This window comes from Protopterus annectens, chromosome 1.part1 (assembly GCF_019279795.1).
Source record: "Protopterus annectens isolate FY-2018-M chromosome 1.part1, PAN1.0, whole genome shotgun sequence".
In the NCBI taxonomy this organism is placed as follows: Eukaryota; Metazoa; Chordata; order Ceratodontiformes; family Protopteridae; genus Protopterus; species Protopterus annectens.
In genome coordinates this window covers 1724148247-1724170687 of record NC_056726.1, presented here as the reverse complement: position 1 = coordinate 1724170687, position 22441 = coordinate 1724148247, and the positions used below count along the sequence as shown (strand labels likewise).

Sequence of the window (22441 nt, the reverse complement as noted above, 5' to 3'; positions counted from 1 at the left end):
GTAAGCTGGGCACCGTTGTGCCCATCCCCTCAGTCTGGCTCCAGGAACAGTATCTTTTCCACTTTTCAGCATAGGATTTTCTAGTACTAGGCCTCCTTGCCTCCAGAATGACATCTAGCACCTGCTTACTGAGGGATGCTATTGGAGAGCTCAAGGAATAAGCCAGGCTACAAGGCTCAGGGTTTGAAGTTGAGGGTGCAGAATCTGGCCCTCCTGCTGGGACAGCAGGGAGGGGGTCTGAGGCAGGTGCCATGGTTCCAGCAGTGTCATATTGCGCAAGAGGGGGTACCAGTGCTAGCGTGGCCAGTCTGGTGCAATCAGTATTGTCCTTGGTTTGTCCTGTTTGATCTTTAGCAGAACCTTCGAGAGGAGAGGCAGAGAGGGAAAGGCATAAAAGTACAGTTTTGTACCTACCATAAATGTAGATGTTCGAGTGTAAATACTGCTGCAGTCATTACACTCGGGTTATCCTGCCATCAGGCGGTCCCGCAGTCGGCCAGAGTTCCAAAGTCTTGATCCGGCGTCGGTTGCTGTCGCCTCCTCCCTGACGTCAGTGCGACAGGGGTATATAAGATACAGCCGATGCCATTTTCTTCAGTTTTTCTGGCCCCAGATGTCAGGTGCCCCCAAATAGGTAGGCAATGCAGATTGCTAGTAAAAAATACAAAAGAAAAGCAAACAACTATTTTTAGTTACCAGCAAATACTCCCCATAAGTAATAAAGGGTACATGCCCTAGGTAAATACCAGAAAGTAAGAGGGGAAGGAGGGAGGGTAACCTGGACTGCAGCAGTGTTTACACTCAAACATCTACATTTATGGTAGGTACAAAACTGCACTATGTTCATTGTGTTACACTGCTGCAGTCATTACACTTGGGTGGAATCCCAAAGCTGAGGTAGGGAGGCTGGATCTATAAGGCATTAGGGGTGGCTATAAGGCCCTGCAGTACAGCAGTGGCGAAGCCAGCTCTGGATTTGGGAGTATAAAGGCAAATGGTAATGTTTGGTGAAGGTATGCACAGAACTCCATGTTGCTGCTTCCAAAATATTCTTGGTAGGTACTCCTCTGAGATAGGCAGTTAAAGTGGCTGTTGCCCTGGTGGAGTGTGATCTAATGCTGCTAGGTACAGGTTCCCCATGGTGGGTATAGCAGAAATGTATACAGTGTCCTATCCATTTTGAAATAGTCTGCTTTGAAATGGCTTTCCCCTGTGCTCCTGCAGCGTATGCTACCAATAATTGCTCAGATTTTCTGAAAGCTTTGGTTTTGTCCAAGTAGAAGCGTAACTGTCTGTAAATGTCCAAAGAATGTAGTAGTCTCTCCCCTTTGTTCTGTGGTTTTGGATAAAAATTTGGCAAGTGAATAGTTTGGTTTAGAGCCACACATGATACCACCTTTGGCATAAATGTAGGGTTGGTTCTTAAAGGCACCCTGTCCTGGTGGAAGATGAGGAAAAGCTCCACTGCCATTAGTGCCTGTAATTCTGAAACTCTTCGTGCTGATGTTATTGCCAGTAGCAGAGCAGTTTTCCAAGAGATGTATTTTAATTCTGCTGTGTTAGCTGGCTCAAAAGGAGGTAACGTTAATTTTTCCAAAATAAAATTCAGGTCCCAAGTAGGTGTTGGTGCTCTACGGGGCGGTCTTATGTTTTTAGCCCCTTTGAGGTATTGTTTGAGCAAAGGATTAGAAAAGATTGGTGGATCCGTGTTGTAATGAGCAGAGATAGCCGAGGCGTGGATCTTGCTGGATGAAAAAGAGAGTCCCTTGTCCAGCATCTCAGTTAAGTATTGCAGTATCTGAGGAATGTTTGGGACTAGATGGTCAAGGCTGTGCGCTTGGTTCCAGGCACAGAATCTCTTCCATTTGTCCGAGTATGCTTTCCTGGTGCTAGGCCTTCTGGCCTCCAGAATGACATCCATAACAGTTTGGAGAGAGGCATTGCTTGCTTGACTAAGGAATTTTCCATGCAGCTAGATTTAAGGTCTTTAGCAGGCTGTGAAGTATCTGATTGTTGTGCTGAGTCAGCAACTGTGGAATTTGTGGTAAAATCCAGGGTGGTTCTTGTGTCAAGTTCTTTAAGATTGGGTACCAGTGCTGGCGTGGCCAGTCTGGTGCAATCAATATCATTTTTGGCTCTTCCTGCCTGGCTTTTATGAGTACCTTTGGAAGGAGAGGTAAGGGGGGGGGGGGATTGTATATTTGTAGTTTTTTCCAGCTGAATGAGAGAACATCCACTTTCCATGCTTGTGGATGGTAGCTCCTTGTGCAGAATTTCTGTAATTGGCAGTTCTTTGGGGTAGCAAACAGATCTATGTCCAGGCTTCACCATTTTTGTGTTATCATTCTGAATATTTGTGGATTCAGTTCCCATTCGTGTGGGTCCATAATGTTTCTGCTTAGGTCGTCTGCCAGTGTGTTTTTCTCTCCTGGCAGGAATTGTGCTTGCAGATGAACTTGGTAGTTGACAGCTGTGTTCCACAAGGCCATGGCTTGTCTGCAGAGGGGGTAGGAGTGTGTGCCCCCTTGCTTGTTTATGTACCACATAACTGCGGTGTTCTCTGTCTTTAATAGTAATTGTCCTGGATGCAGTAGGTCCTTGAAAGCTATAATAGCATTTTGTACAGCTAGCATCTCTTTTTGATTGATGTGGAGATGTCTTTGCTCTGTGGGCCACTCGCACTGGATATATTTTCCTGCCATGTGTGCTCCCCAGGCGTAATCCGATGCATCTGTTGTCAGTGTTTGCCTGGCTGTGGGTTGAGTGAAAGGCTGTCCCTTGTTGAGGTGACAAGCTTGTGTCCACCATCAAAACTCCTGGTGTAGGCAAGGAATTAGTGGTATAACTGTTTCCAAATATGACAGTGTTAAGACCATACACTCTTTAGGTACCACTGTAGTTTCCTCATATGCAGTCTGGCATATGGAATTAGTAGTATGCAAGATGCCATGTAGCCCAGGGCCTGCAGAATTTTTCTTGCAGGGAGTTGGGTCTTTGTTGCCATTAATTGAAAATATTGAGTCAGTTGTCCTTGCTTGTCTGGCGTGAGATAAGCCATCTGGGCCATTGTGTTCAAGCTGGCACCCAGGAATATTATCTGTTGTGAGGGCACTAGTTTTGATTTCTTTTCGTTTACTGTGTACCCCAGGCAACTTAATAACTTTTTTACGTACGCCAGATGTTTTAATAGAATGTCCTTGCTCTCTGCTTGAATCAGGCAGTCGTCCAGGTATGGATAAATTTGAATTCCTTTTTGCCTGCAAAATGCAATTACTGGTGCCAGGCACTTTGTGGAGACCCTGGGCGCAGTAGATAAGCCAAAGGGCAGTGCAGAGAATTGATAGTGCATTGAACCAGCTAGAAATCTGAGGTATCTTCTGCAATTTTGTCTGATAGGGACATGCAGGTATGCCTCTTTGAGGTCCAAAGTCACGAGCCAAGCTTTCTTGCCCAGCATGGGAAGAAGCTGCTGTAGTGTCAACATCTTGAATTCCAGAACATTCAGGTAAGTGTTTAGTGTAGAAAGGTCCAGAATGGGTCTCCAGTCTTTGTTCTTTCTCGGAACTAGAAAGAGTCTTGAGTAAAATCCTTGTTCCTGTGGTGGTACCTTTTGAATAGCTCTCATGTCCATGAGTGCTGTAATTTGTTTTTGAGCCTCTGCCCATTGATTTGGTGGCAGATTTGGCATTCCTTTTAACCTTGGAAAGGTGTGGAAATGGAACCTGTAACCTTGAGATACAATGTTGAGAACCCATTTGTCTTTGGTGATGCAATGCCAGTTGTGATAGAAAAGTGCCAGTTTTCCTCCTAAGGGGGCTGCCAAGAGAGAGTTGTTTGGCAGCTGTAGTGGAAAGTCATTGAGGCTGCTTTTTATAAGGTTGAGGCCTGTCTTCCCCTTCTTTTTGGCCTGGTGTGCCCCATTGTCGAGGCCTGTAAGGGCCTTACGTCTGACCTCTACCTCTTGGACATCTGTATCTGCCCCTTTGAGGTCTATCTGTGACTGGAAAGGACCAATTCTTTGTTGGCCAATTTCTGCTAAAATGAGGAGGCTGAACCTGTAAGAAATCTTTCACCGTTTGCATAGATTTTGCCTTATCCTCCATCTTCTTTAATACCTCCTCTGCCTTAACTCCAAACAGCACATCCCGCTGCAAAGGTGCATCCAATATTTTGACCTTAACATGATCTGGTAACGTATGTTCTTTTAACCAAGCATGCCTTCTAATGACAGAGCCGGTAACTGCTGCTCTACAGGAGGCCTCTAAGGAATCAAACCTACATTGCAAAGTATGTTTTCCTACTTGTTCAGCTGCATGCAATAAATCCTGCATTTCTTTTAAGTTAAGATGATCTGAATCTGGAAGCATCTTTTGTTTCAACTGAGACATCAAAAATTGCTGATATTTTAGCATGTGAAACTGGCAATTCAAGGCTCTCATTGCTAAAGTGGCAGACGTATATACATTCTTTCCCCATCTGTCTAATGCTCTGGAATCTCTGTCAGAGGGAACTGGGTTTTTTGCTGAAGAAGCCTTAATTCCTTTGGGTCCCTGAGAAATAGTTTCAGGGTCAGCAACAGGGCTTTTGTACAGAAATTTGTGAGAGTCAGGGACTCTGTAATATCTGTCAGGTTTAACTGGAGCTGGGGGTAAGGAGTCAGGGTTCAAACTGGATTCAGTGTACACATCATCCACAATGTCTAAAACTGGTGGGATAGCAAGGGATCTGTGTTGGGGCAACAAAAGGAAGTCTCTGAGTCTTTTCTTGGATTCTGAGTAATCCTGGCCTTCCCAATGGAAATGCTCTCTCATGGTATGTAAGGTCTCCCCAAAGGAGTAATCCTCAGGCGAAGAGGCTGATGGAATTGATTCCTCAGCATCAGAATCCTCATAAGGGGGTAAAGAATATCCTAGGTCCGAGGAAGAGTCAGAGGAAATGGACACCTGGTCAGAAGATTCATAGTCTGCATCCTGCCTGGGCCTTTTATCAGGAGGAGGATGGGACCCCCTGATCAGGGTGATTAGGTCCTCGGCCATTTTTAGCATTTGTTTCTTAGGCATGGAAGCCTGTCCTGGAGAGAGTTGTGTCTGTTTCTTAGCCTTTAAGGGGGGCTTAGATTTAACAGAGGGTTTAATAGTTAACTGGGTAGGTCTGAAAACACCCTCTGTAGCTGTGGATTACTCAGCTACTTTGGTTTCCTCCGTAGATTTAGGATCGGTAAACTGAAGGCCTAGTGCGTCCGAAAGCCCAGCCAGCTTCACATGGGAGTCGGAGGCGGGCTGTGGTTCTGTGGAAGCGGTCGTCAGGGGCTGCGTAGGCGCCTCGCTGAAAACCGGAGAACCGGCGACTGGCCCAGAAGAGGCCTTGTCATCCTTTTTGGGCTTCGGATGCCTGTCCTTGTGCTTTTTGTAGATTCCAAGAAGGCATAATCTTCAATGTCCGGAACAGGAGGGATAGCTAAAGGCCTGTGTTGAGGGAGGAGTAAGAATTCCCTAAACCTCTTTTTGGAGTCAGTGTAATCCTGGCTTTCCCAGCGGAAATGCTCCCTAAGAGAGTGCAAGGTTTCACCAAAAGAAAAATCTTCTGAAGGGGAGGCAGAGGGAATGGAATCTTCAGCATCAGAATCCTCATAGGTGGATAAGGACAAATCCTGGTAATCAGAAAAAAACAGAAATTTCAGAATCCTGATCAGAAGAATCAGAAGGAAAATCAGTCCTAGGTCTCCTAGAGGGGGAAGACTGGCTTCCCCTAATTAAAGTAATAAGGACTTCAGCCATTCTAAGCATTTGTTTTTTAGGCATATGGGCCTGACCATGCGGTTTGGACGTCGGTTTTCTAGGTGTGGGTCGAGTTTTAGGCCTAGACGAAGAAGATGGCGTTGGTTTGAAATGCAAATCTGTAGGCCTGAATACACCCTCAGAAGCCGGTGCCTGCACAGCGGCTCCGGACCGATCCAAGGTAGAGACATCCGCAGGTTCCATAGTCGAAGAAGCATCTCGCAGCATACTGGACTCCGAATGGGTCTCAGTAGAGGCCTGCAAATCTGAAGTAGCGGGTATCAGGGGCTGCGAAAGCGCCTCACTGAGTACCGGTGAACTGGCGACTAGCTTAACGGAAGGTGTCACAAGGATTTAATGAATTAAATAATTAACAAATACTTTAAACTTCAACACTTAAGAGACAGCTGCTGACCAAAGAGTTTCTAATAGATTTTTTACTGATATCAGCCATTTAAAATAATTAAAATAATTCAAAAATTAAGCAGCAGTCTGTAAAATGCAAGTTAGTTAAGAAAGGATTGGTTTTAACTTACTCTGGGAATATCCTGTTTGCTGCCCATCACTCAGGTTGTCTAAAGCATCTTTATGGTCACGCCTGTAAAAATAATGTTTAAAACAGGACAGAAAGAAATAAAAAAGGAATACAAATAAAGAACTTAATTGAAATTAAAATACACAGAAAACTTCGTCTTGTCATTTGTTTGCATAGGCTAATAAAATTCTAACAAAAAAATAAAATGAAAGTAAATAAATACTAACTTGAAAATGAAACAAGCTCTTAGACCCACTGCATCAGCACTACTAACAGCTTTACATATATGCATCATTAACTAAGCTACGTAGACAGATATGCACATACCTTCATCATCAAATGTACTGTGCAGACACTTTCCTATGTGAACTGTTAAACATGCTACGCAGATACATACACACATATCTGGTCTATTAAATATGCTATGGAGACCTTTAAGCACAATCCATATGTAGTAGTATTAGTGACTACTAAATAGAAACAATACAGGCAAGATCCCTAAACACAGTATACAATGCGTAAGGCCATGCTGTACAGGTCAAGCACCATACCCATATGAACTGCAAATAATAGTTGACCATGGACTAAGTAAAAACAGGAAACAAGTACATAACTTAAAAAAATATATGGTATGCAAATAAAGAACATGTATTGGAAACACATGTATAAAGGGATTATTGTGACTCAAGAAAGTAATACCATATGTATCAAGTTATGTACTCATACTGACTGGTTACACTACTGCTACAGGCACAACTGAAAACTGAATCCATGCAGTGGACAGCAATCAACTTATAATAGATGGCGTGGTCATAGAACAATGGTAGAACAAGCAAAAGAAGCAACAGCTCTAAGCCATAGCCCCCAGTGGTGATGTTTCTAGACTAGTTTACTGTACACAGGTCTTACCAGGCAAGAGCAGATAGACTGGTACAGGATGGAAGCCACCACACAACTGGCTCTGTGCATGTGCAGGCACATCAAGGTACAGGGTGCAATGGTACAGCCACCACCATTGTACATACATTGTAGAAATCTTTGTAAATTGTATGTACACACTCAGTATCAAGGTGGGAATACTACAGAGAGGTAACAGTCATAACCAGCAGGATATTAAAACAGCTCCTGACACTTCTGGTGCAGCAAATCATGGATCACACCAACATGCGTACAAGACAGGTTGGAAGAGCAGCCATCATACATGGGGTTCCATGTGGTGGCAGGTCTACCGGGAATAACTGGTAATAGATTGTGCATACATTGCCAACCACACATCCAGCATAAAAGACCCATATGCATATGTTACGCAACATAGCCTCAACTTGCTCAACATGTAGGTGGTACACAAGTACAAAAGGACAACTACAGAACTAATGCATGGCATACTCTGACACACATATCTGGCATATAGCCTCACTATATCATGTACTGCAGGGTGGTAAGAGTCCAATATGTACTCAGCTGAATCATGCAGGACATCTACTGGAGCTCTGGCTATACACTACAGTGTAGGTACCATGACAGAGCCAGGCTGGGTATATAACAGAGTACAGCAGTAATCATGCATCAACAAGTAAGCATTTGCACTCCTGAAGATGGACATCAGTTGTCTGTATGACTGTGAAGATCCACAACTGACAAGGCTTTCAAGGTGTTCACAGCATGCTGGAGCTTCTGCAACATGACTCTTAACACTACAGCAACAACATCAGCACAGTCAGAAGGACAATCCCGGAAAAATACTCCAAATAAGACTACAGTGACAGCCAGAAACTCATCAGATGTGGGCTACCTTCACTGAACATGGCTAAAGTACTGTTTTGTACCTACCATAAATGTAGATGTTCGAGTGTATACACTGCTGCAGTCATTACACTTGGGTTATCCTGTCTTCAGGCGGTTCCCCAGTTGGCCTGAGTTCCAAAGTCTTGGTCCGGCGTCGGTTGCTGTCGCCTCCTCCCTGACGTCAGTGTGACAGGGGTATATAAGATGCAGCCGACACCATTTTCTTCAGTTTTTCTTGTCCCAGATGTCAGGTGCCTCTAAATAGGTAGGCAATTCCAACTGCTAATAAAACATACATAAGAAAAGCAAAAAAACAACTTACAGCTACCAGCAAATACTCCCCATAGGTAGCAAGGGTAGAAGACATAGGTACGTACCAGCCAGTAAGAGGGGAAGGAGGGAGGGTAACTTGGGCTGCAGCAGTGTATACACTCGAACATCTACATTTATGGTACGTAATCCGATGCATCTGTTGTCAGTGTTTGCCTGGCTGTGGGTTGTGTAAAAGGCTGTCCCTTGTTGAGGTGAGAAGCTTGGGCCCACCATTGAAATTCCTGTTGAAGGCAAAGGATTAGTGGTCTAACTGTTTCCAAACTTTGACAGTGTTGAGACCATACATTCTTTACGTGCCATTGTAGTTTCCTCATATGCAGTCTGGCATATGGAATTAGTAGTATGCAGGATGCCATGTAACGCAAGGCCTGCAGAATTTTTCTTGCAGGGAGTTGGGTCTTTGTTGCCATCAATTGAAAGTATCGAGTCAGTTGTCCTTGCTTGTCTGGCGTGAGATAAGCCATCTGGGCCGTTGTGTTCAAGCTGGCACCCAGGAATATAATCTCTTGTGAGGGCACTAGTTTTGATTTCTTTTCGTTTACTGTGTACCCCAGGCAACTTAACTTTTTTACAAACGCCAGATGCTTTTGAAGAATGTACTTGCTCTCTGCTTGAATCAGGCAGTCGTCCAGGTACGGATAAATATGAATTCCTTTCTGTCTGCAAAATGCAATTACTGGTGCCAGGCACTTTGTGAAGACCCTGGGCACAGTAGATAAGCCAAAGGGCAGTGCAGAGAATTGGTAGTGCATTGAACCAGCTATGAATCTGAGATATCTTCTGCAGTTTTGTCTGATAGGGACATGCAGGTATGCCTCCTTGAGGTCCAAAGTCACGAGCCAAGCTTTCTTGCCCAGCATGGGAAGAAGCTGCTGTAGTGTCAACATTTTGAATTTCGGAACATCCAGGTAAGTGTTTAGAGATGAAAGATCCAGAATGGGCCTCCAGGCTTTGTCCTTTCTGGGTACCAGAAAGAGTCTTGAGTAAAATCCTTGTCCTTGCTCCTGTGATGGTATCTGTTGAATAGCTCTCATATCCATGAGTGCTGTAATTTGTTTTTGAGCCTCTGCCCATTGATTTAGTGGCAGATTTGTCATTCCTTTTAACCTTGGCAGAGTATGAAAGTGGAACCTGTAACCTTGAAATACAATGTTGAGAACCCATTTGTCTTTTGTGATCATTTGCCAATTGTGGTAGAAGAGTGCCAGTTTTCCTCCCAAGAGGGCTGCCAAGAGGGATTTGTTTGGCAGCTGTAGTGGGAAGTCATTGGAGCTGCTTTTTATATGATTGGGGCCTCTCGTCCCCTTCTTTCTGGCCTGATGCAACCCATTGTCGAGGCCTGTAAGGACCTTGTGTTTGACCACTACCTCTTGGATATCTGTATCTTCCCCTTTGAGGTCTGTCTGTAATTGGAAAGGACCAATTCTTAGTTGGCCAGTTTCTGCTAAATCTAGGAGGCTAAACCTGTAAGAAATCCTTCACCGTTTGCATAGATTTTGCCTTATCCTCCATTTTCTTTAATACCTCTTCTGCCTTAACTCCAAATAACACATCCTGCTGCAAAGGTGCATCCAATAATTTTGCTTTAACATGATCTGGTAACGTATGTTCTTTTAACCAAGCATGTCTTCTAATGACAGAGCCTGTAACTGTTGCTCTGCAGGAGGCCTCTAGAGAATCAAAACCACATTGCAAAGTATGCTTTCCCACTTGTTCAGCTGCATGCAATAAATCCTGCATTTCTTTAAAATTAGGAGGATCTGATTCTGGAAGCATTTTTGTTTTAACTGAGACAGTAAAAATTGCTGATATTTTAGCATGTGAAACTGGCAATTTAAGGCTCTCATTGCTAAAGTTGCAGATGTATATACTTTATTTCCCCATCTGTCTAATGCTCTGGAATCTCTGTCAGAGGGAACTGGATTCTTGGCTGATGAGGCCTTAACTCCTTTGGGTCCCTGATAAATAGTTTCAGGGTCAGCTACAGGGCTTTTATACAGAAATTTATGTGAGTCAGGGACTCTGTAGTATATGTCAGGTTTAACAGGAGCTGGAGGTAAGGAATCAGGATTTAAGCTGGATTCAGTATACACATCATCCACAATATCTAACACTGGCGGAATAGCAAGGGGTCTGTGTTGAGGTAATAAAAGGAAGTCTCTGAGCCTTTTCTTGGATTCTGAGTAATCCTCGCATTCCCAGTGGAAATGCTCCCTCATGGTATGTAGGGTTTCCCCAAAGGAGTAGTCCTCAGGTGGTGAGGCTGATGGAATTGATTCCTCAGCATCAGAATCCTCATAAGGGGGTAAAGAGTATCCTAGGTCTGAGGATGAATCAGACGAGATGGATGCCTGGTCGGATGAGTCATAGTCTGCATCCTGTCTAGGCCTTTTATCAGGAGGGGGATGTGACCCCCTGATCAGAGTGATTAGGTCTTTGGCCACATTGAGCATTTGTTTCTTAGGCATGGAGGCCTGCCCGGGAGAATGCTGTATTTGTTTCTTTGATTTTAAAGGAGGCTTAGACTTAGTTGAGGGTTTAATGCTTAACTGAGTGGGTCTGAAGACACCCTCTGAAGCTATGGGTTGCTCAGATACTCCGGATCCCTCTGAAAGGTTAGTCTTGGTAGGCTGAATAACTTGTGCGTCCGAAGGCCCAGCCATCTCCACGTGGGAGTCAGAGGCGGCCTGTGGTTCTACAGACGCGGTCGTCAGGGGATGCAAAGGCACCTATTTTATAACCGTAGAACCAGCGACTGGCCTAGAAGAGGCTTCGTCGTCAGTTTTGGGCCTCGGATGCCTATCCTTGTCTTTGCGCTTTTTGTGTATTCCAGTCGTCGGAAGTTCCGACGGCATGGTGTAATTGAATTTTCTACCAAAATAATGTCGGGTAAAATCAAACCGACGTTTAATAGTGCGCTTGTTAAACCTAGCACAAAACCGACAACTGGTGACGTCGTGGTCTGGGCCTAGGCATGGGATACAATAGGAATGGAAATCCTTATGAGGTATTTGCTTCCCACAAGAAATACAGTTATTAACTTTTACTGACATCGGTCTGAGGCAAGAAAAAGTTTCCCCAACAGGGTACTTAGCTTTGTAGAAGACTTCGGTTCTGGATTCGGAATGAAAATCTCAGGAGACGGCCGACCGGCATTTGCAAACTGCTTTTGCTTCGGGCACCACGCGGCAAGAAAGACTGAAGAAAATGGCGTCGGCTGCATTTTATATACCCCTGTTGCACTGACGTCAGGGAGGAGGCAACAGCAACCGACGCCGGACCAAGACTTTGGAACTCAGGCCGACTGGGAAACCGCCTGACAGCAGGATAACCCAAGTGTAATGACTGCAGCAATGTAACACGATGAACATCTGGCAAGATGAGAGTCCCAGGTAAGTACAGAAGCAGGTTGTGCAGTAGCAGATGCATAACTCACATGGTGGGCAAACAGAAAAAAAGACAAATGAGCACTGGATCAGAAAAGCTAAAGCCATGCCATCATCTCAACCACCACACTGGGTGGTTTGCAGCAACATCACAGGACAAACAAGGCCATAATGGAAAGCACCCCTGAAACAGTGCTTCATTTTGCCAGCCCTCTTTCTGGCAAGGATGCAGAGGATGCTGTAGCAGTCTGAACACCATGCTCAGACTCATGTGGCATACACTGCAAAGCCAAGGAAGATATGACTGACCTTCCATGCAGTGTCCTGGTAGAAGGTGGCAAACCCCAGAGCCAGCAAACCCTTCAATATCTAGGATAGGACAGGATATCACCTGTGTGACCAAGATAACAGTGTGCAATTAATGATGGGAATCATACAGGATCTCTGTAATGAACATTTGTCTGCCACATGCTGTGGCATACGAAAGCATCTGTTAGGGGAAGCACCATGGCTGCACTGTACTACAGCAGTTCCCAAACAAAACCAGTGAGTCCATGGACCTCACTGTAGAGACACATAGGTGTAGCCATGTGCCACTGCATCAGGTGGATGAGGGCAGACTATAGCTGCACAAAGCAGCATGTCCTTCTTGTCAACTGGTTACATAAAACCAGAATTATTTACCCAGCACTGAGGTTGAAACCTTGCATTGCCACTGTCATCTGACCTGTGAGTCACTGTTGTCACAAGGTATGCTGCCAAGCTGTGCCAGTGTATCACCAGTGGTAAAGTACAAGACAGTGGTTCAATGTAAGATTTCTGGCTCTGACTTCCTGTCACTCGGTGGTTTTTCTCTCCATAATCTAGTTTCCATTCACCTCCAAGAAAGGATACACTAAAATATCTGTATAAGTTGCATGTGTAGTGCAAGTTAGTACAGATGTAGGGCCTTATCTTTAGGAGTAAGAGGTTCATGGTCCAAACCATGAAATGGAGGTCAGGTTAAATAAATATTATGGACTTAAAATCTCCATGAACACATAAATAAAACATGTTACAAAGACAAACTTATCATCCAGTGCCTACTGTATCTTTGGAACAAACTTTCCCCATAAATTCAACAAAGCAATATCCTAGAATTCTTCATATTAAACCTGGATGATTAGACAGGTACCAGCAAATTTACACCAGGGCTAGAGGTAACAGCATGAGTGGATATTGACATGATGCAAATGGCCTTTTGACTCCACTGCCTTGTACATCCTATGATCCTGTATAGTAGTGTAGGCAATTTAATATAATTGCAGATGTTCAGGTTTGGGCCCAGATGCAGCCAGAGACCTCTGCCAATAGCTGGACTCTGAAGTACAACCTGATTTTCAAAGTTGAGCATCCTTCTGCCACAGCTGGGGTGATTGTGCCTTACCTAAGATGTCTTTACCTGCCTGGTATAAAGGTGATCAACTCATGCCATCCTTCATTCTTTTTTGCTCCCAAGTCTAGGCACAGCCATACCTACATCAGGGACTACTACCAAGAATTATCCCAGGGATGCAGTATGTGACATTGAGAATCCAAGTCCACATTTGGGAACCTGAACACAGAGAGTGGGGTGTGGTGGTGTGGGGTGGGGGGATAAGGGGTTATACAGTACTGTTGTGACATACTTAACATAACTGCAAATGTTCAAGTAGATCAATGTTGCAGTACTGATCCTTGGGCATTCATGCCATGAAGAAGCCCAACACGGCAAGATTTCCAGTGTCTTTTCGCCATCCCTAACTGACAGACATCCAGTGGCCAACATTCAGACATCAGGGTATAAGAGGGGCATCTGTCGGTGCCACCTTCAGGTCTTTCTAGACAATGAGCAGTAGTCTGATGCCAGAGGACAGCACAATCTTTCCAGATGTCAAAAGACTTTTTAGGACACGGATAGAGGAAGGTATCAGCTATATGTAAAAAGCTAAAGTACAGGATGATGCTGGAAAACAATACTCATCTGAACCCCCTAGTATGAGGAGAGAGGCCAGGACTGGGCAGTAGACAGAGGGGTTGGAGTGTGGGAATTTGTACCGCAACACTGATCTACTCAAGCATCTATAATTATGTTAAGTGTGACACAAAGTACAGTTTTGTACCTACCATAAATGTAGATGTCCGAGTGCATTCACTGCTGCAGTCATTGCACTTGAGTTATCCTGCCATCAGGCAGTCCCGCAGTTGGCCAGAGTTCCAAAGTCTTGGTCCATCGTCGGTTGCTGTCGCTTCTTCCCTGACGTCAGTGTGCCAGGGGTATATAAGATGCAGCCGACGCCATTTTCTTCAGTTTTTCTTGCCCCAGATGTCAGGTGCCCCCAAATAGATAGGCAATACATATTGCTAATAAAACATACGTAAAAAATAAAAACAATACCTTCAGTTACAAGCAAATACACCACATAGGTTGTATAGGGTAGAAAGGTATAGATAAGTCCCAGCTAAAAAAGTGGGGATGGAGGGAGGGTAACCTGGACTGCAGCAGTGAAAACACTCGAACATCTACATTTATGGTAGGTACAAAACTGTACTATGTTCATCGTGTTTCGCTGCTGCAGTCATTACACTTGGGTTGAATCCCAAAGCTGAGGTTGGGTGGCTGGGTCTATAAAGGATTCGGGGTGGCTATGAGGCCCTGCAACACTGCAGTGGCAAAGCCAGCTCTGGATTTAGAGTACAGAGGCAAGTGGTAATGCTTGGTAAAGGTGTGCACTGAACTCCAAGTTGCAGCTTCCAAAATATCCTTGGTAGGTACTCCTCTAAGGTAGGCAGTTGAAGTGGCTGTTGCCCTGGTGGAATGTGGCCTAATGTTGCTAGGTACAGTTTTTCCATGTTGTGTGCAGCAGAAACGGATACAGTGTCCTATCCACTTTGAAATGTTCTGCTTTGAAATAGCCTTTCCCTGTGATCCTGCAGCATATGCTACAAACAATTGCTCAGTTTTCCAGAAAGCTTTTGTTTTGTCCAAGTAGAAGCGTAACTGCCTGTGTATGTCCAATGAGTGAAGAAGTCTCTCCCCTTTATTCTGGGGATTTGGATAAAATATTGTCAAGTGAATAGTTTGGTTAAGAGCCACACTGGATACCACCTTTGGCATAAATGTAGAGTTTGTTCTTAAAGAAACCCTGTCCTGATGAAAAATGATGAAAGGTTCCACTGCCATTAGTGCCTGTAACTCTGAAACTCTTCGTGCTGAGGTTATTGCCAGAAGCAGAGCAGTTTTCCATGACACATATTTTAATTCTGCTGAATTGGCTGTCTTAAAATAAGGTAAAGTTAGTTTTTCCAAGACAAAGTTGAGGTCCCAAGTTGGTGTTGGTGCTCTCCGGGGTGGTCTTATGTTTTTAGCCCCTCTGAGGTACTGTTTTAATAATGGATGAGAGAAAATAGGAGGATCCGTGTTGTAATGAGCTGAGATTGCAGAGGCGTGGATCTTAATGGATGAAAAGGATAGGCCTTTGTCCAGCATCTCAGTTAAGTATTGTAATATTTGTGGAATATTTGGAACAAGAGGATCAAAGCTGGTGCAGAATCTCTTCCACTTTTCTGAATAGGATTTCCTGGTGCTGGGCCTCCTGGTCTCCAAAATGACATCCATAACAGCTTTAGAGAGAGGTGTTGGCTGCTTGGCTAAGTAATCTGCCATGCCGCCAGGTTTAAGGTTTTGAGCTGGCTGTGCAGGATCTGATTGTTTTGTTGAGTCAGAAGATGAGGAATTTGAGGTAAAATCCATGCTGGGCCTTGAGCCAAGTTCTTTAAGATTGGGTACCAGTGCTGGCGTGGCCAGTTTGGGGCAATCAGGATCACTTTTGGCCTTTCTTGTCTGGCTTTTAGGAGTACCTTTGAAAGGAGAGGCAGTGGTGGGAAGGCATAAACTTTTAGGGTTTTCCAGCTGAACGAGAGAGCATCCACTTTCTATGCTTGTGTGTGGTAAGTCCTTGTGCAGAATTTCTGTAGTTGGCAGTTTAGAGGGGAGGCAAAAAGATCTATGTCTGGGCACCCCCATTTTTGTGTTATCATGCTGAATACTTGTGGATTTAATTTCCACTCGTGAGGATCCATGATGTTTCTGCTTAAGTCGTCTGCCAGAGTATTTTTCTTTCCTGGCAGGAATTGTGCTTGTAGATGAACTTGATAGGTCAGTGCTGTGTTCCACAAAGTCATGGCTTGTCTGCAGAGGGGATAGGAATGAGTGCCCCCTTGCTTGTTTATGTACCACATAACTGTGGTGTTGTCCGTTTTTAGTAACAGTTGTCCTGGATGCAGAAGGTCCTTGAAAGCTGTTAGGGCATTTTGTACAGCTAGCATCTCTTTTTGATTGATGTGAAGATGCATTTGGTCTGCGGCCCACTTGCCCTGAATACATTTTCCTGCCGTGTGTGCTCCCCAGGCATAATCCAAAGCATCTGTTGTTAGTGTCTGCCTGGCTGTGGGTAAAGTGAAAGGCTGTCCCTTGTTGTGGTGACATGCCTGTGCCCACCATCGAAACTCCTGTTGTAGGCAGGGAATAAGTGGTATTACTGTTTCCAAACTGTGACAGTGTTGAGTCCAAACACTTTTTAGGTACCATTGTAATTTCCTCATATGCAGTTTGGCATATGATATTAGTAGTATGCAGGACGCCATAAACCCCAAGGCCTGCAGAATTTTTCTTGCAGGGAGTTGGGTTTTTGTTGCCATCAATTGAAAGTACTGAGTCAGTTGTCTTTGCTTGTCTGGCGTGAGATAAGCCATCTGGGCCGTTGTATTTAAGCTGGCACCCAGGAATATTATCTCTTGTGAGGGCACTAGTTTTGACTTCTTTTCGCTTACTGTGTACCCTAGGCAAATTAGCAATCTTTTTACAAACGCCAGATGCTTTAGAAGAATGTCCTTGCTCTATGCTTGAATAAGGCAGTCGTCCAAGTAGGGATATATTTGAATTCCTTTTTGTCTGCAAAATGCAATTACTGGTGCCAGGCATTTTGTGAAGACCCTGGGCGCAGTAGATAAGCCAAAGGGCAGTGCAGAGAATTGGTAATGCATTGTGCCAGCTATGAATCTGAGGTATCTTCTGCAATTTTGTCTGATTGGGACATGCAGGTATGCCTCTTTGAGGTCCAAAGTAACAAGCCAAGCCTTCTTGCCCAGCATGGGAAGAAGTTGCTGTAGTGTCAACATTTTGAATTTCGGAACATCCAGGTAAGTATTTAGAGTAGATAGGTCCAGTATGGGTCTCCAGGCTTTGTCCTTTCTGGGGACCAAGAAAAGTCTTGAGTAAAATCCTTGTCCTTGTTCCTGTTGTGGCACTTTTTGAATAGCTCTCATGTCCATGAGGGCTGTAATTTGTTTTTGTGCCTCTGCCCATTGATTTTGTGGCAGGTCTGGCATTCCTTTTGGCCTTGGTAGAGTGTGAAAGTGGACCCTGTAACCTTGAGACACAATATCCAGGGTGATTATATGCCAATTTTGTGAAAAAAGAGCTAGTTTTCCCCCTAAGGGAGCTGCCAAAAGGTAAGTGCTTGGCATGTGAAGGGGGAAGTCATTGGGACTGTTTCCTATAAGGTTGTGACTTGTCTTCTGCTCATTTTGGGGTTGAAGCACCGCACTGCCGTGGTCTGTAAGAGCCTTGGGGCTGAGATCTGCCTCTTGGGCGTCTGTATCTGCCTCTTTGTGGTCTATCTGACACTGGAAAGGACCAATTTTTAGAAGGCCAATTTCTGCTAAATCGAGGTGGCTGTAACTGTAAGAAATCCTTCACTGTTTGCATAGATTTTGCCTTATCCTCCATTTTCTTTAATACCTCTTCTGCCTTAACACCTAACAAGATATCATGTTGTAAAGGAGCATCCAATAATTTTGCCTTAACATGATCAGGTAAACCTTGTTCTTTTAACCAAGCATGCCTTTGAATCACAGATCCTGTAACTGCGGCTCTACAAGAAGCCTCTAATGAATCAAAACCACATTGCAGAGTATGTTTTCCCACTTGTTCAGCTGCATGCAATAAATCCTGCATTTCCTTATAGTCAGGACCTTCTGAGCTTGTAAGTATTTTCTGTTTTAACAGAGACATTAAATATTGTTGGTATTTAAGCATGTGGAACTGGCAATTTAAAGCCCTTACTGCTAAAGTTGCAGAAGTGTAAACTTTCTTCCCCATCTATCTAATGCTCTAGAATCCCTGTCAGAGGGAACTGGATTTTTAGCAGTGGAAGCCTTTACCCCTTTGGGACCCTGGGAAATAGTTTCTGGATCAGCAGCAGGGTTTTTATAAAGAAATCTGTGAGAGTCAGGGACTCTGTAGTACCTATCTGGCTTGACTGGTGCTGGGGGCAAAGAATCAGGGGTTAAACTGGATTCAGAAAACACATCATCCACAATATCTCACACAGGCGGAATAGCAAGGGGCCTGTGCTGAGGCAATAAAAGAAAATCTCTGAGCCTTTTCTTGGATTCTGAATAATCCTGGTTCTCCCAGTGGAAATGCTCCCTCATGGTATGTAAAGTTTCCCCAAAAGAGTAATCCTCAGGAGGAGAGGCTGAAGGGATTGATTCTTCAGCATCAGAGTCCTCATAGGGGGGGTAAAGAGTATCCCTGGTCTGAAGAGGAATCCGAAGAAATGGAAACCTGGTCAGAGGAATCATAGTCTGTATCCTGCCTAGGCCTTTTATCAGGAGGGGGATGGGAACCCCTGATCAGAGTAATTAGGTCTTCGGCCATTTTGAGCACCTGTTTTTTAGGCATGGAGGCCTGTCCAGGTGAATGCTGTACTTGTTTCTTTGTCTTTAATGGAGTTTTAGACTTGGTTGTTGTTTTGATGGTAAGCTGTGAAGGTCTGAAAACACCCTCAGAAGCCGATGCCTGCTCAGCGGCTCTGGACCCATCTGAGGGGTTAATTTCTGTAGGCCCAATACCTTGAGTTTCCAGAGAAATCTCCACGTGGGAGTCGGAGGCGGCCTGTGGCTCTGAGGTAGCGGGTGTCAGGGACTGTGAAAGCGCCTCACTGAGAACCAGCGATTCGGCGACTGGTCTAGAAGAGGTTTCATCGTCAGTTTTGGACCTTGGATGCCTGTCCTTATCTTTGTCTTTGCGTTTTTTTGTGTATTCCGGTCGTCGGTTGTTCCGACGGCATGGTATAATTGAACCTTCGGCCAAAATAATGACAAGCAAAATCAAACCGACGTTTAATAGTGCGCTTGTTAAATCTAGCACAAAACCGACAACTAGTGACGTTGTGGTCTGGGCCTAGGCATGGAATACAGTAAGAATAAAAATCCTTATGAGGTATTTGCTTCCCACAAGAAATGCAATTATTAACTTTTACTGACATCAGTCTGAGGCAAGAAAAAGTTTCCCCAACGGGGTACTTAGCTTTATTGAAGACTTCGGTTCTGAAATTCGAATTCGAAAATCTCAGGAGTCGGCTGACCGGCACTTGCAAACTGCTTCCGGCACCGTGCGGCAAGAAAGACTGAAGAAAATGGCGTCCGCTGCATCTTATATACCCCTGGCACACTGACGTCAGGGAAGAAGCGACAGCAACCGATGCCGGACCAAGACTTTGGAACTCTGGCTGACTGCGGGACCGCCTGACGGCAGGATAACCCAAGTGACTGCAGCAGTGAAACACGATGGACATCTGTACTATGTTCTTCATAATCAGTGTTGCAGTACTGATCCTTGGGAAGACTCCCAAAGCTACTAGTTGTGGGGGCAGGTTGTCTGCTGGCCCTTGGGAAAGCAGGTTTTGTATGACAGCAGTTGCAAACCCTACCATAGCCCTGGAGGCAGTGGCTGAATGGTAATATTTAGTAAAGGTGTGGATGGATGTCCATGTGGCAGCTTTCAGTACAGCCTGCATAGGAACACCTTTAAGAAAGAAAATGGTGGCTGCACTGTGTGGTGCAGTGGACCCTAGCACGGGCTGGTACCAGCTAACCATGACTGGCATAATACGGCTATCCACTTAGAGATAGTCTGTTTGGAGACTGCTCTGCCTTCTTTTCCTTGCAGGCTTGTGGAAAATGAAGGTGAGCCATGCACTATGAAAGCAGTCCATGGTAGCTTGTAATGCTGTTTGAAGTTCCAGGATATTTTTCCCTGGATGAGATGACAATTCAGGTAGGGTAGATGTGCACTCCTACTGTTCTGCAATGTGTTATAACCAGAGCTAGACATTTGGTGAAAACTCTGAAAGTAGTGGATAAACCATTAAAACACAAAACTGGGAGTACAAGCTGCTGTCACAATTCAAAGGTATCCCCTGCTTTCTTAGGCACATGAAGATAGGTGTCCTTCAGATCTATTGTAACTATGTATGCTTCTGAAAAAATCTTAGGCAGCAGTTTTTGGAGAGTCAGCATTCTGAATTTGGGAATGCCTAGGAATTTGTTTAACCCTGAGAGGTCTAAAATTGGCCTCCAAGTTCCATCTTTTCTCAGGACTAGAAAACTCCTAGTGTAGAACCCTGTTGCCTCCTCTCAGGCAGGGACTGGCTGAATGGATCCCTGTTGCAATAATTCTCACAAGTTGGAGTGAAGAACAGCTTCTTGGTCTTTTGGAGGCTTAGGTAAGTAACCTTTTTCTATGATGTTTAACGCCCATTGGATTGAGCTGATGAGTTTACCCTGGTTTAGAAAGGAAAAAAAGTTTTCTTGCTAGTGGGATTGGGGGGGGTTGTTAGGGAGACAAAGAAGGGGGAAGGCTGTGCATAGTCACAGCTGTTCTCTTGGGAAGATAGACTCTTTTGACCACCCCACAGGTATAGGGTGTTGCTCAGGTTGCCACCTTCTGAACGATCTAGGCCTTTTTGATGAATGAGGCCTCCCCTTATCTTGCTTAGCAGGCAGAGGCCAAGGCTTAGAAGGGTAACTCCTAGTATATCTTGGAGTTGGAGACAAAAGTTCTTTCACAGTTTTTATTTGGTTCCCTTTTTATCCAATTTCTCGAAAGCCTTCTCTGCAGGAGGCCCGAAAAGAAATTCTTGATCCAATGGGGCATCCAAGAGTTTGGCTTTTACTTGGTCAGAATATAAATGGGTCCTCAGCTAAGTATGCCAGCAGATAACACAACGAATAGCAGCTATCTTCAATAATGCATCTAATGCGTCATAATCACACTATACAGAATGCCTGGAAATCTAGACTACTGCTCTAGCTGTGCCCTGTATATCCCTTAGTAATGCCTTATCTGCAATGCCCTCTGCTTTGTTAATGACTTGTTCCTGTAAGGACTCAAGTATTTTAACATGTGAAACTGACAATTGAGCACCCTTATAAAGAGGGTAGCAGATATGTAAGTCTTTATCACAAACCTGTCTAGTAGTCTACCTTCCCTGTCCTTAGGTAGTGGGTGTCTAGTAGCAGGCTTAGACGTACCCTTAGTGGATTAATTAAATACTAATATTATTTTAATTTATTTTGAGGTAGGTTAGCTCTGATTTTTGTAGTATCAGTAGCTCAACAGGTATTATACTTGCTTTTGGTGTTGGAAGATCAAAAGGCTGTGGATTCTACTCCTACTCCAGGTGACTGGATTCATATTCAGTTGCTGACCATACAGTGCAACATTAGGGAGAGCTGTACGCCTGAGTGTGGCATCCTTCAGATAAGATGTTAAACCAAGGGCACATTTGGAAGAGTTTGTAGTAGCTCAAATGGATGTAAAAGATCCCACGGCACTTATTGAAAATAGTAAGGATCCTTTGTTTATTTAACATATGTAATATACATATGTATTTACATCTTGATGTTTTTACATACTGTTCATTTTTCTTTCAAATATTTATCAAAAATCATATACATTTTAATACCTAAAGACGGTAAAGGTGCATCAGACCCAGCTTCACATAGGCCCATTTCAATTTTAAACCATGATTATAAAGTGCTTATCTAAAAGAAAGGTAATATGGATCAATGTGGTTTTATGGAGGGGAGACAAACATTTGACAACATTAACAGAACAATGATGATCCAGAGGGAACCGAATGAAGAAAACACCTCTGTTGTTGGTGGGTCCTGATGCAGAAAAAGCATTCGACAGACTATGCTGGGACTTTATGAGTAGCGCAATGGAAGCATCTGCATTCCCTGATACAATAATAAGGTTAATTAGGAGGATATATGAGGAATCAGAAGCAAAAATGAAAGTGGGTGGGTTCCCCTCTGATAAGTTGTATCTAAACAAAGAAATAGGGCAGGGGTGTCCTTTTTCCCCTTTGTTATTTGCATTACATTTAGTGCCACTGGCAAAGAAAATAATGGACTCGAAATTCAAGGATGCAATTGGTATGGCAATCAAGAAAAGTTGGCTTTATTTGCAGATGACATTATTTTGTATCTGACAAAACCAGAAAAACACATCTCAGTGAAGTAGAATATTCTAAGAAAATTTCAAGTCTTTTCTGGATATGAAGTTAATGAATATAAAGCAAAGGTGAAAGCTGTAAATAATGTACCCACACATGAACTGATTCACCAATTTCCATACTTTTGAGGACATGATAAAATGAAGTATTTAGGAGTATAGCTTTAAAATAATTATGTTATGACAGCTAAGGACATGTGGGAAGATAATACAAAAAAAAGAAAAATTGGAAGCTCTT

At 44.0% G+C, this 22441-nt stretch overlaps 1 protein-coding gene across 1 annotated transcript in view; it reads right to left on the bottom strand.

Annotated features, from left to right (window-relative positions):
- The window catches only part of LOC122811946 (T-box transcription factor T-A-like), a 1625600-nt gene that overhangs the window by 493413 nt on the left and 1109746 nt on the right, over positions 1-22441 (bottom strand). The window contains exon 5 of the mRNA XM_044084140.1: positions 6314-6375. Within this exon, the coding sequence (XP_043940075.1) occupies positions 6314-6375 (62 nt within the window). The remainder of the gene's footprint in view (positions 1-6313; positions 6376-22441) is intronic.